This window comes from Lactuca virosa, chromosome 9 (genome assembly GCF_052849685.1).
Source record: "Lactuca virosa cultivar CGN04683 chromosome 9, Lactuca_virosa_CGN04683_v6, whole genome shotgun sequence".
In the NCBI taxonomy this organism is placed as follows: Eukaryota; Viridiplantae; Streptophyta; class Magnoliopsida; order Asterales; family Asteraceae; genus Lactuca; species Lactuca virosa.
Window position 1 is genome coordinate 222,195,732 of NC_136434.1, and position 19,142 is coordinate 222,214,873.

General features: G+C 36.0%; 3 protein-coding genes and 1 long non-coding RNA gene across 4 annotated transcripts; 2 read left to right on the forward strand and 2 right to left on the reverse strand.

Moving 5' to 3' along the window:
• Positions 1-2,552: 2,552 nt before the first annotated feature.
• LOC145140342 (uncharacterized) lies at positions 2,553-3,234 on the reverse strand. The gene is made up of 2 exons (XM_079073862.1): positions 2,866-3,234; positions 2,553-2,591 (listed from the first exon to the last, which is right to left on the reverse strand). Exons 1-2 carry the CDS (start codon positions 3,232-3,234, stop codon positions 2,553-2,555), a joined length of 408 nt encoding a protein of 135 aa, XP_078929988.1.
• A 1,312-nt stretch (positions 3,235-4,546) lies between these two features.
• On the forward strand, positions 4,547-7,562 carry LOC145136548 (heat shock cognate protein 80). Its single transcript, XM_079070668.1, has 3 exons — positions 4,547-4,807; positions 5,327-5,468; positions 5,564-7,562. The coding sequence occupies exons 1-3, from the start codon at positions 4,685-4,687 to the stop codon at positions 7,393-7,395; spliced, it is 2,097 nt and encodes a 698-aa protein (XP_078926794.1). The 5' UTR covers positions 4,547-4,684; the 3' UTR covers positions 7,396-7,562.
• Positions 7,415-9,075, reverse strand: LOC145136549 (uncharacterized). The gene is made up of 2 exons (XR_013720529.1): positions 8,877-9,075; positions 7,415-8,382 (listed from the first exon to the last, which is right to left on the reverse strand). It is a non-coding gene; the product is annotated as an uncharacterized LOC145136549 (long non-coding RNA).
• A 4,897-nt stretch (positions 9,076-13,972) lies between these two features.
• Positions 13,973-15,293, forward strand: LOC145140344 (uncharacterized). Its single transcript, XM_079073863.1, has 3 exons — positions 13,973-14,125; positions 14,201-14,840; positions 14,914-15,293. The coding sequence occupies exons 1-3, from the start codon at positions 13,973-13,975 to the stop codon at positions 15,291-15,293; spliced, it is 1,173 nt and encodes a 390-aa protein (XP_078929989.1).
• Positions 15,294-19,142: the final 3,849 nt, after the last annotated feature.

Below are 19,142 nucleotides of genomic sequence, written 5' to 3' on the forward strand. Positions count from 1 at the left end.
ACGAAGTACCTGAAACAAAAACTGAAAACCGTAAGCACGAAGCTTAGTGAGTTCCCCCATCCTACCAGATACCATACAATCACATAACATACATATATTGTCAGGCATATATGGGTGCCCGACCTGCCCCTTCGGTCCTCTCGACCGGATACTGCCTAGCATACCTGGGTGCTGGCCTCCCCTTCGGTCCTCTCGACCGGATACTGGCTAGCATATCTGGGTGCTGGCCTCCCCTTCGGTCCTCTCGACCGGATACTGACTAGCATATATGGGTGCTGGTCTCCCCTTCGGTCCTCTCGACCGGATACTAGGGACTATTTCACCCCTACCACTTCCACATAAAACCATAGCATATGAACATAAATCACATACTGGCTAGCATATCTTGGTGCTGGCCTACCCCTTCGGTCCTGTCGACCGGTAACCGAGGACTATTTCACCCCTACTACTACCACATAATATCATATCACATATATCATAATCCGGCTAGCATGGCTGGGTACTAAACTACCCCTTCGGTCCTATCGACCGGTAACCGGGTACTATTTCACCCCTACTACCACTATTACATAACATCATAACATACTAGCATATAAACATATCAGGTAGTACCAAACCTAGATGAATATCACAAAGACAATCATCTAACATACAACTCCTACTGGTGGGCCGGCATTGTGGCCGTAGACCCACCGCTACTGGAAGGTAACTCACCTCACACTGCTGAAGTCCCGTAGACACAACCCCACACTACTGAAGTCCCGCAGACTCAACCCCAGCTGCTGGATGACAGATTCCCGAACTGTCAACACCAAAATAACACCCAATTAATAATTGGGTCCCAACACATAACCATAAATACATACTTGGATAATTACTACATTACCCCAAGGTTGGCTTTATTCAAGCCCAAGGCCCAAACCATAGGCCCAAAGTCCAACTAGGAATCAAGGCCCAACATATGACCCAATTTTCCAAATTGGGTCCAAGCCTATACATGGTCTTACTCTAAGGCCCAACATCATATAATCATTAAGGTCCAAACTATGGCCCAATTTTCCAAATTGGGCCCAAACCCCTTACATGGGCCTTACCCCAAAGCCCATTAATTATTCTAGTCCATTTGCTTGATCTTGGATGGCCCCTTTAATAACCCAATCATCAGGCCCAATTGAAAGGCCCAATAATAAACCCAAGTGAAATTAGGGTTTCACATAAAATGACGATTAGGGTTAAGTGTTCCTACTTAACCCATTAAGGACTTAATCCATTAAGTCTAATGTTGACTTAGGTTGATTGCAAATGATTATTAATTAATATTCTAAGTTCATTAATTAATTCCGATGCGATCCCGATAAATCCCAAATTAGGGTTTCATGGCATTAGGGTTTTCCAAACTCTAATTAGGGTTTCCAACCCATCTTAGCCCAACAGGCCCATTAGCTAAGTCCTTGGATCCATTAGAGTCCATTAAGCCCATTAGACACATGATTGGGCTTTTATGTCCATTAAGCCTCATTGGGCCCATTAGGGTTTCAAGGCCCATTAGGGTTTTAGTCCCTTGACCAAACATCCCCAAACTACCAATCCAAACACAACTAAGCACACCGTCACCCGACACGGCGGCCGGTGGCGGCAGGAGGCGGCAACCACCGCCCTAAGGTGGTGGTTTTCAATTTCTTTTATTATTCCAAGCTGTAATTTACATTTTACAATGCTAAATATCAAAATAACACACACTAAACAAATAAACACTCACACACACAGCCACCTTGTGGTGGCCGGCGGCGGCAGAAACGGTGGCAGCCACCATGGTTGGCTGCCATGGTGGTTTCCGGCCAACAAGCACACCCTCCTATGTCCAGCAACACCAAAACACCCACTCTCTTGAGCTGAGCACGAAAAAGAACGCACCCATCAAGATCTTGCGATGGTGGCGGCGGTTGTGCGAGGTAAACGGACCGCAACAGCAACAACTATCGGTCTTCGATTTTAATGGTTGTAGGGGCGGCGGCGTCTGGGTTTAGGCGGTCACAGCATCGACGGAGCGACGGTTACTCGTGGTTCATCGCCAGCGACAGAAGCAGCGGCTCTAAACGGTCATGCGACCCATAGAACCGGCGTCACGAGCGGCCACAAGCACCGTGATGGCGAAACAGCGGCGTTAGGGGTGGCGATAAATCTCGACAGGGCGGCAGAAGGCTCTAACATAGCGGCTGGAGAAAGAGAAGGAGAAGAAGGCGGTCGTTCGGCGGTTACAATCTCCACGGTGGTGAAGGTGCGATGCCGGAAGTGAAGAAGCAGGTGGCGGCCGGTGGGAGACATAAGGGGGGGGGGGTAAGGGAGTGACGGCTGTACACAAGGTCTTTAGGGTTAGGGTTACATGGAGGCCTTTATACCCGACTCCCTTCATAAGTTTACCATAATGGCAAAATCAGCCCTCCCTATCTCTTTTCTTTCAAACCAAGGCCATAATTTACCCTTCCTACCCTTGCTCAAGGAATTCCTTTCATATTTAGCCCCACAGTTACAATTCAACCCCTCTTTACAAATTATTCTTCAAATAAAGTCCATATGTTACCTTTTAAGCCCTGAATTTCAAAACTCTTTACAATGGAGTCAAAAATTACTATTTAGCCCTTGTTTCTCTTAATCTATCCATCTTAAGTCTCGATAATTTACCACATGGTTCTTACCTTCATAAACACTTACGAGGCTAATCCGGAACTGACACTTTTAATCCCCGACTTCTAAAATTGTAACAATTAGCTCTTCGAGACCATCCTTTTATACATAATTATTTATTTTAGGGCTACGAGTCCTTCATTTATTTATTTATTTATTTAATAAATAAACGGGTGTTACATTGTCCCACCAATATTTGATAGGGTAAGAGGCATACGTAAGATTATGACCAGATGCATCCCACCTATTTTTTTCAAACCAACTTAACAGCAAACTACTACCAAAACTGGGATCTTCAACAACCTGTTTAAGACGAGTGTTTTCTTTAAAGAAAACTGATTGCATGTTTGGCAAATACACAGGCAGAATCACAAGAGGAGGATCGCGCTCATGAATGGGGTAATCAAGTATACGCCATGCAGCCTCATGAGGACAGAGGAAACGACCATCAATGAAATTTTTTATCTCATCAACAATCATACCTTCTGCAGAAGTATAAGCTTTAGAACATTGAACATCTTTCTGAATTACAAACCTAACAAGTTCCATTCCTTTTTACACATACTTGATCATCATATTCCAGCCTTTTTAAGGAATTATACTTGCCTTTTGTTAAAAACAAATCATAGTGTTCTTGTAAAAGTGTAAAAAAGAAAAGAAAAAAAAGTATACATCTTACAAAAATGAATTGTTTTTTCCCTTTATATATCCGTGATTTGAGCAAATTTGTTCTTTCCAGAGAGCAATTTTCTTGCTGTGTTTAACATTTCGAGCAAAAATCACAATAGTAAAAGCTAAGTAACCGACAACACTATTGTTTAAACGAAACCTGCTTTGTTTGAATATCAAAAATCAGATCCCAATGCATTGATTAATAATATTATTTTAGAACGATATACGTCAAAATAAGATTCTTATAGGCCAAAAATTAACTCTAGCAAATGGATTGAGTATGCAAAAACTACATTTGTTGTTGATCCTCGGATTGCTTTATTTTGTTTATAGAATTGTTAAATTAATTAAATGAGAAGACTGAAACTTCATAATATTTAAGATATTTCAAATGTATTTTTAAACAAATTACTTGTCATCTATGAGGTAGGGCAGTTCTCCTTCAAATCTCGTATTATTGTTCGAACACTCATATTGAAACCTAAAATCATAGACATATATTGTAGACAAATATGAAGATGGAAGTTTTGCTGTCACCAAATTGAAGATTAGGGTTCAAGAAATAAGTACTTACGACCGTATTGCAGTCGATGGGGATATATATATATATATATATATATATATATATATATATATATATATATATGTAGTGTCATGATTGAGTTGCCGAGAGAGAAAAGATGAAGACGATGAACAAAGGGGCGTCTGGGAAAGGAAGTCGACAAAAGGCCGATTCAAATTTGGAGATTGAATCCTGATTTCTTGCTATTAGTGTGCTGATTTATTGCTATCAGTGTTTGAAATTTCAATAGCAAGAAATTACAACGAAATCAACAAAATCAAGATAAGATTTTTGAAAATTGATTTCATGCACTAATCAAGGGACCGAGATTTGAGGATGCTTGAAGATTTAGAAGATAAATTCGTGATTTTCCAATTGAAGAGGAAATTATTTGATTGTATAAGCCCTAGAGGGATAATTTAGGAATTTTACTTTGATAAAATGAACGAGAATATAAGCTAGGATAGGGGATTATTTGATTATATGAGATGCACCAATTGTTACAATAACAAAATGGTTTAAACGCGAAAAAACATTTTCTAGGGCATTTATGCAAATATCTAAACTTAAGGGGCATATTTAATTTACACCATCAAAAGTATCGGTCGTTCAATAGAAGGATCTAGAATAACCCCATCAATAAACCCTAATATATCCTCTCCGCCTCCTCTCCCGATCTACTCCATCATCAAGTCCTCAAGGCCAAAGATTCAAAAATCTCTTTCTTCTACTCTGTGATTGTTTGTTTATTGAGTAAACTCGTCAATGGGGGACACAGAGACGTTTGCCTTTCAGGCAGAGATCAACCAGTTGTTGAGTCTTATCATCAACACCTTTTACAGTAACAAGGAGATCTTTCTCCGTGAGCTCATCAGTAACTCATCCGATGTAAGTTTTCCTCTCGTTTTGTTACCTGATTACATTAGCGGATCATTTATCTACCGGCTTTTAACTTGTCCAATCTTTTTGTTCTGTTGTTAATTTGATATGCGAGTTATTCTTGTATGTTTTGTTTTTCTGTATCTGGTGAAAATAGGGCTTGATTTCAATAAATATGATTCTACGGTAAAACGTTTATTGATTTTCTTAGATTTAATTAAACAATTCGTGCGTTTCTCGTTGCTCTCTGATATATACTTTAACATGTTTCGGAGGTTGTATGTTTATATACAGTAACGATCCAACATGATAGGCTAATAAATAGTTTGATTACTTCCATTAGTTAAAGGACTTCAAAAATTGTCTATAATTGTAGTATTTTTGCAGCATATAAATTTAAACAAATTGTGATTGTTGTAGTTGAAGTGTATGATCTCAAGCATATCTCACATGTGTTTATATACGTGTATGTCTATGTTCGTTCATGCAAGTTTGTCATTGGGTTCTTAACATCGAACATTTTTTTAGGCTCTGGACAAGATTCGCTTTGAGAGCTTGACTGATAAGAGTAAACTAGATGGGCAGCCTGAGCTTTTCATCCATATTATCCCTGACAAAGCTTCAAACACATTGACCATCATTGATAGCGGAGTTGGAATGACCAAGGCTGGTGAGTAATTTTATAATCCAAACACTACCCGTCTCTTTATAATCTGTTTAACTTTTATAAAACTCTCTTGTAACAATTTTCAATTACAATCTCAGATTTGGTGAACAATTTGGGTACCATCGCAAGATCCGGAACCAAAGAGTTCATGGAAGCTATCACTGCCGGCGCTGATGTCAGCATGATTGGACAATTCGGTGTTGGTTTCTACTCTGCTTACTTGGTTGCTGACAAAGTTGTTGTCACAACAAAGCACAATGATGATGAGCAGTATGTCTGGGAGTCCCAAGCCGGAGGGTCATTCACAGTGACTCGTGATACTTCTGGTGAAGTCCTTGGAAGAGGGACTAAAATGACACTTTACTTGAAAGAAGATCAGCTAGAATACCTTGAAGAGCGCAGGCTTAAAGATCTGATCAAGAAACACTCAGAGTTCATCAGCTACCCAATCTCTCTATGGGTTGAGAAGACTACAGAAAAAGAAATCTCTGATGATGAAGACGAAGAAGAGAAGAAGGATGAGGAAGGCAAGGTTGAGGAAGTTGATGAAGAGAAGGAGAAGGAAGAGAAGAAGAAGAAGACAATCAAGGAAGTGTCTCATGAATGGTCTTTGGTCAACAAGCAGAAACCAATCTGGATGAGGAAGCCAGAAGAGATTACAAAGGAAGAGTATGCTGCTTTTTACAAGAGTCTGACAAACGACTGGGAGGAGCATTTGAATGTGAAGCACTTTTCAGTTGAAGGTCAACTGGAATTCAAAGCCATTCTTTTTGTTCCCAAAAGAGCACCTTTCGATCTCTTTGACACCAAAAAGAAGCCAAACAACATCAAGCTTTATGTTCGTCGTGTCTTCATCATGGACAACTGTGAAGAGCTGATTCCGGAGTATTTGAGTTTCGTAAAGGGAATTGTTGATTCCGAAGATCTTCCTCTTAACATCTCCAGAGAGATGTTGCAACAAAACAAGATCTTGAAGGTGATCCGCAAGAATTTGGTGAAGAAGTGTGTGGAGCTTTTCCAGGAGATTGCTGAGAACAAGGAAGATTATGCCAAGTTCTACGAGGCTTTCTCGAAGAATTTGAAGCTTGGAATCCATGAGGATTCTACAAACAAAACCAAGTTGGCTGAATTACTTCGTTACCATTCTACCAAAAGTGGAGATGAGATGACAAGCTTGAAGGACTATGTTACCAGAATGAAGGAGGGGCAAAGTGACATTTACTACATCACAGGTGAAAGCAAGAAGGCAGTGGAGAACTCTCCATTCCTTGAGAAGCTGAAGAAGAAGGGGATTGAGGTTTTGTACATGGTGGATGCCATTGATGAGTATGCAGTTGGTCAGTTGAAGGAGTTTGAGGGGAAGAAGCTTGTTTCAGCAACCAAAGAAGGTCTGAAACTTGATGAGAGTGAAGACGAGAAACAGAAGCAGGATGCATTGAAGGAGAAGTTTGAAGGTCTTTGCAAGGTGATAAAGGATGTGTTGGGAGACAAGGTGGAGAAGGTGGTTGTTTCAGATCGTGTGGTGGATTCTCCATGCTGTTTGGTGACAGGTGAATACGGGTGGACAGCAAACATGGAGAGAATCATGAAGGCTCAGGCTTTGAGGGATTCAAGCATGGCTGGATACATGTCAAGCAAGAAGACAATGGAGATCAACCCTGAGAACTCCATCATGGAGGAGTTGAGGAAGAGAGCTGAGGCTGATAAGAATGACAAGTCAGTGAAAGATTTGGTGCTTTTGCTGTTTGAGACTTCGTTGTTGACATCAGGATTCAGTCTGGATGAGCCAAACACGTTTGGAAACAGGATTCACAGGATGTTGAAGCTTGGTTTGAGCATTGATGAGGACACTGTTGATGGTGATGCAGACATCCCTGCCCTTGAGGAGGCTGATGTCGATGCTGAGAGCAAGATGGAAGAGGTCGACTAATTTCCCAAATTAACAAAACCTTCTTCTTACCTTACTTTGCTTTCTTTATAAACTTCCCCTAGTTTTTTTTTTTTGTTATCTCAAAACTACTTTTTTTTAATGCTTTTGAACAAGACATGTTATCGGGTTTTTTTTGTTTTATTTTTATGAATCATGAATTTAGTTTATCTATCTATTATACATACTAAAAAGACCATTTGGTATGATGTCTTGAGTAGAAGAGTCCGTGTCAAAAAATCGTAGTGATTTACTCTATTAGGAAAAGTGAAAAAAACAAGAAGATAAATGGCTTTTTTTGTCTTAAGTACTTAACTTGAGATGAAATATTGAAGTGTCTTGTTTTTGAGTTTTTCAAAAGAGAAGATGTGTAAGAGTTAAGGAAGTGGTTAGCATGTTTTTTCACTCCCACCTAAGCTGTCATAAAACATATGCACCTTGGATTTTGAAATAAAAAAAAACTTTTTGACTAAACCAATCAGATCCCTATTATTTTGGAAAAAAAAATTAAAAGAAAATAAAACAAACGAACTGACCAATGACAGCCCACCACCAGCACTTTATCCCTCCCTCTTTCACGGGCATTGTTGGTGTGCACTGGTGCAAGGCGAGTAGGCTTGGTCCACCCACTACCTGTATATGTTTTGTTCGAGCTTCCTCAAACGTTTGAACAAAGAAAAATCTATTTTGGAAAGAGATATTATCCTCATTGATATTCATTACTATTAATAGTCTAAATAACATTGCCTGACAAGATCAATAATAAAAGCTGAATAAACCTAACATATATAAAACATTGCTTCAGTTGTAGTCTCTCTGTCTCTCTCTCTGGATATATATGAAACCTTGGTGCTTCAGATCATAAAAGCATAAAAAACTAACATATATATTCGCCAGAACAATGTTAGTAGAAACACACAAGAAGCAAATCTTAATTAACATACCGAAAAACATAATTTCAGTCTTATACAATGCCAACTGAAGATTTTCCTGCATTCCAATATAAATTAAGGTTATATAGATAAAGAATGAAATGAATTAATTCATAAAAAACAAACACCACACAAAGAGATTTCTGATTGTTCGCTACACACTCGCTACTAATCTTCTTAATAGTTGACTTAAGAAAAGTTGCATACAAACGCAAACTGTCTAGCTAGCAATTGCTGGATCATGAAGCAAGCACAGGTGATTGTTTACTCAGTTCTAGATCACAGTAGTAGGAAAGAAAAACACATACAATTTGATCATCTCCTGTTGCTGTTGAATTGAAATCACATACGATTTCTGTTACAAGTAGACAAACAATGCAAGAATGAACAATACAAGATCCAAGGTTTATGATCTAACTTGATTTCACATTGAAGATCTGTTTCTGTTTCAATGTGATTCATACCCATCCATCCATATGAAGAAATCAGATTTTGGGGGAAGATTCTATCGTTTTAGAAAACCATCAAGAATAGAGTTGAAGCAAATCATACCTTTGTGTAGAGATTCCAACTAGAAACAGAATCGAAATCAGGAATGCAATGGTACTATGGTAGATTGGCGACGATGAAGTTATAGAAAGAACATGGGATGGGGAGAACATGCACGTGAGTGGGCTTCTCGTCTTTTTTTGTGCCAGATCCATCTATCTGCCAAATGGCCCAAGAAAGCAGTACACTTGGCTACACCCACCATGTGCCCAATGCCCATAGCACAATCAATATGATTTTGCCGTCTTTTAAATTTTTAAGGGAAAATTACTAATCTAGCCATTTTTCTTAATCACTTATCAAAAAATAGCTAAAATATACCAATTAGCCAAAAATAGCCCTTAAAACCGTAGTCAACTTAGGGTTGACTACGGTCAACGCCGTTGACTGGTTTTTTACCATTAAAAACTACTGTTTTGTGCTAATGGGCTACTGTTTAATGAGCCCGTTTACTTTTTCGTGACACATTAGCCCAAAGTATATAAAACAATTTTTTTCGAGATTAGATCATTTTTTCTATTGTTTTCTTTGTTTTGCCTACTTTTTTCTCTCAATGGAGCACCCGAAAAACAATCAGGTTTGTCTACTTTTCATCAAAATTTTACCGTATTTGTGATTAGGAGTATGTTTTATATATGTGGTTGAATTTTTTTTGAAAAAAAACGAAAAAAAAAAATATAAAACCGTAGGTTTCATACGAAACCTACGGCGTATAAGTTCCCAATGCACAGATTGTGCATTGTCGACTTGTACACCTACGGTTTCGTATGAACCGTACGGAAACTAAATTTTTTTTTTCGTTTTTTTTTAAATCGCTTCAATGGGATCGGAATTATGTTAATTTTGTAATCGTGTATTTTTTTCTAAAAAAAAAAAAAATAACGAAACCGTAGGTTTTATGGAAACCTACGGTGTACAAGCATTTACTGCACATTTTGTGCAGTAAACACTTGTATACACCGTAGGTTTCCCAAAACCCTACGGTTTTGTAATATATATATATATATTTTTTAAATAACTAATAAACATTTGTATCCCCTTTAAAAATTTTTTTTTGTACTATTGAACGTATTTTTAAACGTATATATATATATATATATATATATATATATATATATATATATATATATATATATATATATATATATATAACTAATAAACATTTGTATCCCCTTTAAATAAAAAAAATTGTACTATTGAACGTATTTTTAAACGTATATAAAATATGTTAATGTCACACCATTTTGAAAGTACAATGCTAAATTTGGTATACTAGTAGTATAGAAAATATAAAAAAAATATAGTCAATTAATTTCCTTTGGTATTTCATACAAACTAAATATAATATATGAAATGATTAATTCTTATATTGTGTGTTTTCTCTAATTGTTTATCAGTTTTTTTAGTTTTATAAAACTTTATTTAACCTTAATGTTTATTTAATTTTGTAGCTTCCAAACAAATCGATGATGGGTCACTTATCTGTCAAAGCTTCATGCCATAAATTGCATGAAGTTTTGAGTCGCTTGAACGGACCCGTGCGCGATCTGTTTTCAACAACTAGCTTCGGTTACTTGTTGGACTTACCAGCTCAGTCCGGAGATGGACTTCTTATTCATGGGCTGTTACTGCATATGTTGCGTCCTACTGCTGAAACGGACGCAACTGAACGCCTATATTTTAGGTTTTAAGACGTACGCTATCATTTGGGCCAAAGGAGTTTTGTCTGGTGACCGGACTTTACATGGGTCGGTGTCCTAACTCAAGGATCGAATTTTCAACCATGTATAAACACGGTTATGGTGAAAATACATTTCGGTCCAGAGTCTTCCCATATCGCACGGACACTTCTTTAGTTCTAGAAGATTTAGAGCTCCTTATCTTGAATCAACGGTTCAATGACATATCGGCTCAAGACGGTGTTCGTGCCATTTTGCTATATAACCTCAATCAAGGTTTTTTGGGAAAGGAGCTTAATGATAAAGTCACCAAGGAATATTTGTGGGTGGTGGAGAACCTGGATCAATGGAATAGGTATTTGTCAATTTAACATTTATAATAAAATACTAATTTTTATACGTTTAACTAATACTTATTTCTTATAATATAGGTTCTCGTGGGGGAGTTATCTATGGAGTAAAACATACCCTAAATTGTCGGGTATGTTTAAGAAATTTGAGGATTATATGTCCAACCATCCAACAAAAGCGATTGTGTACACACTATCGGGTTTTGTTATTCCGTTGAAGGTATATTTAACTAATTAAAAAAATATATTTAATAAATTATTGGTGTTTATTTTATTTTTAAAATTTTAGTTATTGCTAACTCTTATAAATTAACGTATATTTATTACAAGATATGGATATGGGAGATGTTTCCAGCAATCCGGGGAAATGTTGCGATACGACGAAATTTTTTATATCCGCATATGTTGCACTGGTTTCATATTAGGAGGTTAACTTGGGCAAAAGTCTGCGATCTTTTCGATGTTGATCAGGACGAGGCGCATCAACCGAAAAGAAAGATGATTGCCTCAGATGCCGAGGCCTCTACTCCACATTATCTGTCATATATTTCTAGTCTGAATTGTGAATCGTCTGAAGTCCCTTCTTCTGTACGCTACAACTTTAGAAATGATGTAAGTAACTTTGTAAAAGCATAATTTAGTATAATAAAAATTTTCAAGTGTTATTGGTATATCAAAAAATTTATGTAGGGGGCATCTTCGTCAAAAACAAGCTGTGGAAACAGCCAATCTTCCAAGTCTACCGAGCGAACTCATACGGTGGAAATTACCAAAAAGACCGCGCGAGAAATAATGGCAAGACTTGAATCTTTGGAGGAAGAAATCCGAGGAATGAAAACTAAAGGTGGTAATCGAGACGGTGATGATTTGGAACAGTTTTTTAATGACGCTTTTGAGGTATTACTATCAATTAATAATATATATGATGTATTATTTAATTTTTTAACGAAGCTTGTAATTAAGTATTTTTTTCTTTAAATGTAGGGGGAATGAGGATGTGGTATATAGTCTACAAAAATCAAATCCAGTTAACGAGGATGATAATGTTGGTAATCCACCAGATGATGACTCTAGAAAACAAATCGCAGAGGTGGTTATTTTTTTTCTTTTGTTTTGTATATTAAAGTTTTTATTTTTTCAAAGTATATTAAAAAATGAATATGTTTTTTGTAGAAGAAGAAAAAAAAGAAGAAGGAGGTTGTTGCTAGCGACATTGTGGATGCGGAAAATCATATACCCATGCCTGTTGTTAAAGAAGGTCGTCCGGTTAGGCAATTGAAACCTTCTCAATATCTTAGTTCTCCTTACGTTTCGGTAAGTATGGTAAAAATCATATTTACTGTAATCTTATTATTATATGGATAATTATTGACTACGTATATAATGTAGGTTCAAAATGCCCCCCGATATCGTACAGGTGAGGTAATACACAACGCACAACCGCCCCCCGTATTTGTCAGCGATCCCTCGGCACTTTTGTTGGACCCGTATGTGAATCCAGGTTGTAATGCTCCTGCTCTATACATGGCAAACAAACCGGCTGTTTTTTTGAAACATCGGTTATACAATGAAAAAATGGAAGCAAGGTTTTGGGATCGGCTTTTTTATGCAACTGAAATGGGATTTTTAGAAGAAGCGGTATGAAGACATTCCTTTATATTTATAATATAAAAAGTTTACAGGATACTTATGTTTTAATTAAATTTAAATGCAGCATGTTGACCTATGGGGAAGACTTTTGAATGAGCGGAGACCGAACAATGCTCGATGGACAATCATGCCATCGTCATTTTTTGGTGGTTTTGAGATTTTCCAGTGGGCAGGAAGTGCAACGGGAAATCCGTTTGACCCATTGGATGGATGTAAATCTTGGCTGGAAGTTGACCGTGTAAGTAAAGAAATAATATATCAGTGAATTTAATTGTAATTAATTGCAACGGTTGTGTGTTAAAACAGGTTTACTTTCCAATATGCATCAACCCACATCATTGGGTACTTGGGGAGTTATGGATGGACACGCTGACATTGAATTTGTACGACAGCTTCCGATTATTTGGCGCCGTGAAGATTATTGATTTTGTTCGGTTTGAATAGCTTATGGACCGCATTCTGGTGGAAATTGAGTATTGGAACCACATGGGTTTGCCTGTTCAGAAAGCATCCATCACTGTTACAGATGTTACGGACGTACCCCAACAAGAGGGGATGTATGGAGAGTGCGGTGTGTTTATGATGATGTTCATGGAGCAGCTTGTTTCAGGTCGACCGATTGGTATATCGATGGCACCTGTTGTTGCTGCTACTCAGTTTCGTTATAGGATGGCCATGATATATTATGGATCTTCTAAACAGTCGATTTTGAGTTAGTCCGAGTTGTATGTTTTTAGTGACATTCAATGTGTACTGTTTGATGATGATTAGTTAACAAAATTTCCCCTAATTATTAAACTTAAACAAAATATAAAGAGAATAGTACATATTATATAGATTAATAATAATAAACAAGCAAATATAAAACTTATTACATAGATAAACTCATAAAAAATGCATAAACTTACTACTTGATTAATCAAGAATTATTAAATTCAAACATCTGGAAAATCACTTGGAAATTTTGTTTTTTCTTGAATCACCCGGTCGTAATTTTTTTGTATGTTTTTGACTCCATTTTAGAAAACCCAGCCTTACAAAAGAATTCACATTATTTTTTAAAGTTTTATTTATATAAATGCAACACCTACTTTTTTTTAACAAAAACCACACTGACATTATTTGACTACAGTTTTATAGATTTTGACTACTATTTTTCTAGCCTGCACAATATATTGTCATTTCGAATAGTAGACTTGTCATTTCGAACTGTATTTTTGTGTAAGTTGTATTACAAATTGAATACTATTTGACAGTATTCGACTACTGTTTTACCTACTTTGACTACTTTGTAGCCAGCATAATGTATTGTCTTTTCAAAATGACTACTCTAAAAACGAATAATTACCCCTGCATTCAACTTGAAATGAAATCCATTTATTGTGGACACCTAATTCATTGAGACTTACGAATTGGAAAAATGAATGGATTCAATGAGGTATACAAAAAAAGTTTTTCAAACCTACCAATATTCTTTCATAATCTTCAAAGAATTAATCGTAACTCTTTCACAATCATTAAGAAAGATATGAGAGACCGGTTTCAATTTTGTTTTGTCGCATTGGGATGTGTGGTATGTCCATCTCTATACTAAGTTATTCTTTATTTCAAGTTCATATTTGCCTAATGTTGGTATTGTTTCTTGCAGATTACTACCTTTCTCACATCCATGATACCAACAATATTTGTTGGTATTGTACCCCTTATTGGGACCAACATAACGACAATGTATGTTGCTGTTGCTTTGGATGGTAATCATGAACCCCTGATCATAGCATTCGCTTTGGGAAGTGTAGACTGTGACGAGGCTTGGATTTGGTTCATGAGAAGGTTAAAAGAATGTTTAGGCGACAATATTGAAGTTGGTTTCATAAGCCATATGTCTCATTCCATAGACTACGCCATTCAGCGAGTATACCCAGATTCATATCAAGGGTATTGTTGTAAAAATATAGCCGATAAAGTTCGGGCTTCCACAGGAAGTACCGTTGTGGAACAGTTGTTCTGGAAGACATGCAAAACTTATAGTGTGTCTGAATTTTATGTTTGTTTGAACAAATTAACAAATGAGGTTAATGGGAATGAGCTTCGATGGCTTGAAAATATTGCAATTGCGAAATGGGCTCGAGCCTTTTTTCCTAAAGTCCGTTTCAATGTGAAATATATCAGCATTCCGACTGGATTGAATTGGCTAACAATAAACACGCACGAGTTACCAATAACGTCAATCATTGAAGTGGTCCATCAATCGATACGAACAGTGTACGGCTATCGCGCTGCATTGGGAGGTAAAAAATATTTGTTGTTTATATTTTACCTTAATATACCCCCGTTATTATTGTAAGTAAAATAATTTCGCAGATGGAATGCATGGTCATCTTACCCCTTATGCACAACACGTACTTGAAAGAAGAATGAACCAGTCTAATGGTTATGAGGTTACATATATTGGTAGTGACAAATTTGAAGTGAGTTTAAATTTAACCATACAAACCTTTCAACTTGAACGTGGTATTTGTACTTGCGAAAATTGCCAAAAATGCGGCATACCCTGTGAACATGGTATAGCATCACTAAGAAGGCTTACATTTGAAGAAATACAGGAGTTGGTAAATTATAAGTTGACTTCTGTGGTGTATCGAAATGCATTCCAAGCTGAGGCGGTTAATCCTATTCCAATCCTTTTACATTGGGAAATTCCAGTTGAAAATACGGTCGTCTTACCACCATTTGCACTTTAGTAATATGTTAACTTATCTTTCTTATTAATGTCATGTGTATTTGTAATTTTACCACCATTTGCACGTTAGTTCTAATTTACTTTCAGTATTATGTTATGTTTATTTGGAGGGTAAAACCAATGAGGTAATGATATCGGATTTGAAATCCGGATATTTTCCGACGAACAACTATGTACAAAGAAGGTAATCAACATATAAAACATAAAAATAAGCATTAATAACATACTTTTATGGTAACCTGAAAACGGCAATGTGTGTTATTTTATGTGGTTTTTAACACCACGAAGCATACTTTGGAGGGTAAAACCAATGAGGTATTGATATCGGATTTGAAATTCGGATATTTTCCGACGAACAACTATGTACAAAGAAGGTAACCAACATATAAAACATAAAAATAACCATTAAAAACATACTTTTATGGTAACCTGAAAACGGCAACTTATATTTTTTTTGTCGTTTTTAACACCACGAAGCATACTTTTGAGGGTAAAACCAATGAGGTAATGATATCGGATTTGAAATCCGGATATTTTCCGACGAACAACTATGTACAAAGAAGGTAACCAACATATAAAACATAAAAATAACCATTAAAAACATACTTTTATGGTAACCTGAAAACGGCAACTTATGTTTTTTTTTTTTGTCGTTTTTAACACCACGAAGCATACTTTTGAGGGTAAAACCAATGAGGTAATGATATCGGATTTGAAATCCGGATATTTTCCGACGAACAACTATGTACAAAGAAGGTAACCAACATATAAAACATAAAAATAACCATTAAAAACATACTTTTATGGTAATCTGAAAACGACAACTTATGTTTTTTTTTGTCGTTTTGAACACCACAGACAAATGGAAAAGATATTACAAAGACAATGGAAAATATATTACAAACATAATATATTTCTAATATATTACAAACACAATGTCAAATATATTACAAAACTAATATATTACAAATATATTACAAACACAATAGCAAATATATTACATAGACAATGACAAATATATTACAAACATCATTATTTAACAGGAATAAAAGTTACATTGGCAATAAAACAGCCAACAAAGGGTCTGGTGTTTCCCATACAGATGGTGGGGGAAGAGGGTGAACGGTTCGTGTCTGGTAGATGAGTTCAAATTCAAACATTGTGAAAATCATTTGGAAATTTTTCTTTTTCTTGAATCGCCCAGTCGTATTTTTTTTTGTATGTTTTTGAGAATTTTTTTCATCTTAACCTCTTCTTTGTTGGCGTAGTCTGTTGCATCTTGTACCCAAACCCGTGCAGTTTTAATGTTGCGTTCTTTGTCTTGGACCGACCTCATTTTAGACCAGATATCGGCTTGTAACTTATCCAATCGTTTCCTATCTTCTTCAATGCCTTTAATCTCGTTCTTGATCTCTTCTTCTTTTATTAATAGTTGTGATCGCTTCTCTTATGGCATCAACCACCATTTTTCTTGAGAGGTGGACATTAGTTTATGTGATTGAGGTTTATAGAATACATATAAGTCTTTATATATAATTGACAATTTCACCACTTTTTTATAGGTGTTGACTACTGTAAAATAGCTTATGACTACTATATTATGTGTTGTCACATCCTACCAAAACATTATTGTACTTTGACTACTGTCTTATAAGATTTGACTACTGTCTACTAGCCATTGACTACTATGTTATGTTTAGTCTTATCGAACAGTGAATATTCGACACATGATTGTTATTTGACTACTTTTTTATAGGTTTTGACTACTGTCTAATAGCATTTGACTATTAGTTGATTTGATTGACTAATTTTTATAGGTTATGACTACTATCTTCTAGACGTTGACTGTTATCTTGTGTTATATATAATGTGGATTTGTTATCAATTCAAAAATGAAAGAAACAATAACAAAAAAAATTGAAGTGTGAAAATGACAGAAAGATCAGAGGAGATGAAAAGGATCTTGGCAAAATTTAATTGGCCATCAACGTCCAACAATAAGCCTCCTTTGGGGACAAGTTCCCATAACGTGTCAACCAATCCCCCTCCCAACGTTGATCCTCCTATAGTAGGAGAGAAGATGGATGAGGAAGTGAAAAAATTGTTGTTACAAAGAGAAGCTGAAGTGGATAAGGCTTTTAAAGATTATCGTCTCCAAAGAGACCTTCTAGACATCTATTGTGATGACATTGATCGTAAAAAGAATTGGATTATAAGTACCAGGCAAGAAATCCAATCGACCGAGAGTTCGATCCGTTCCAGTGAAGAAAATTTGCGAAAGCTTAAGAGTGAATTAGCACTTCGTGAGTACTATTTGGAGAAAAAAAAGGAAGTCATTGCTATGAAAAAAGAGTATCCGTATGAGTTTCCGATGTGGGAAGAAGATGAGTAGTATTTTAATAATGTTCTTGCTTGTTGTAGTAATATAAACGTAGTATATGTCCAAGTATGTCTTTCATTTTTAATTTTAAGGTAGTATATCTGCAACTATGTTTTTTTATTAGTGGTTGGTTAGGAGCTGCAAAATCTGTAATAGTTCCTGGTTTACTTATGTTTAGTAATCTAATTATGTTAATGTCAACTTTGTTTTATTAATTACTCAACGAAATGGTTATGTCTGCTATTTTTTAATTTTTTATTTGTAAACAACATGTGTTGTATTGTCGAATGAATTAAGAATAAATATATATTACAACATGTATAGTACACAAGCAATATAGAAAATTAAGACAACAAATTCTCATACATGGAAACACAAACCATTACAATTAAGAACATACATTACTACATCTTACGTACTTCTACTACTTAGTGGTACATACAGCCTGCATAATCGACATTTAGACTACAACTTATACACAACAACACCAAAAAAGAAAATCCAACTACAAAGTAACGCTATCTTCATGTGTAGTACTTTGCTTTGAAGCTTCTTCTTTGATCGAGCTAAGTTAGCAACTATCAACGAATTATTGTCTTTCGCTTCATCGAGCCAACAAATAAACCCAGACTGTGGTGGCTGATAAATAAATATCAAAAACATTATGTGTATTCTCTAAATATTCAATCATAAATAACAATATATATATATATGTATATATATATATATATATATATATATAATTAAGTGATAACACAAATACCTCTTTAGGACAAGCGTAAAATAGCCGTCCAGGGTTGTTTGAAGTCCTTGATGTCCTTATAATACCTTGAGCCCCACAACTGCAATTTGCCATTTTCTTTGGTTACTGAGATGGAATTTTTATTAGTGTGGCCAGGTTAATATCTTCATTTATATAGTGCCATTAAGCTACATATTTGGACACATGATTGTAGGTTGACTACTGTCTTATAGGTTTGGACTATTACCTTTTAGCATTTGACTACTTTTTTACGTGTTGTCTTATCGAACAGTGAATTTCGGACACATGATTGTAGGTTGACTATTGTCTTATAGGTTTGGACTATTACCTTTTAGCATTTGACTACTTTTTTACGTGTTGTGTTATCGAACAGTGAATTTCGGACACATGATTGTAGGTTGACTACTGTCTTATAGGTTTGGACTATTACCTTTTAGCATTTGACTAGTTTTTTACGTGTTGTCTTATCGAACAGTGAATTTCGGACACAGGATTGTAGGTTGACTACTGTGTTGTACGTATTGACTACTGTCCACTTACAGTTGACTACTGGTTTATGTGTTGTCTAATCTAACTATTAATTTCTGACACAGGATTGTAGCTTGACTACTGTGTTATAGGTATTGACTACTGTCTACCACCATTTGACTACTACTTTAGTTTTCGAATACTGCTTCGATTCTATAAAAAGGTTTTGAAATAATTTA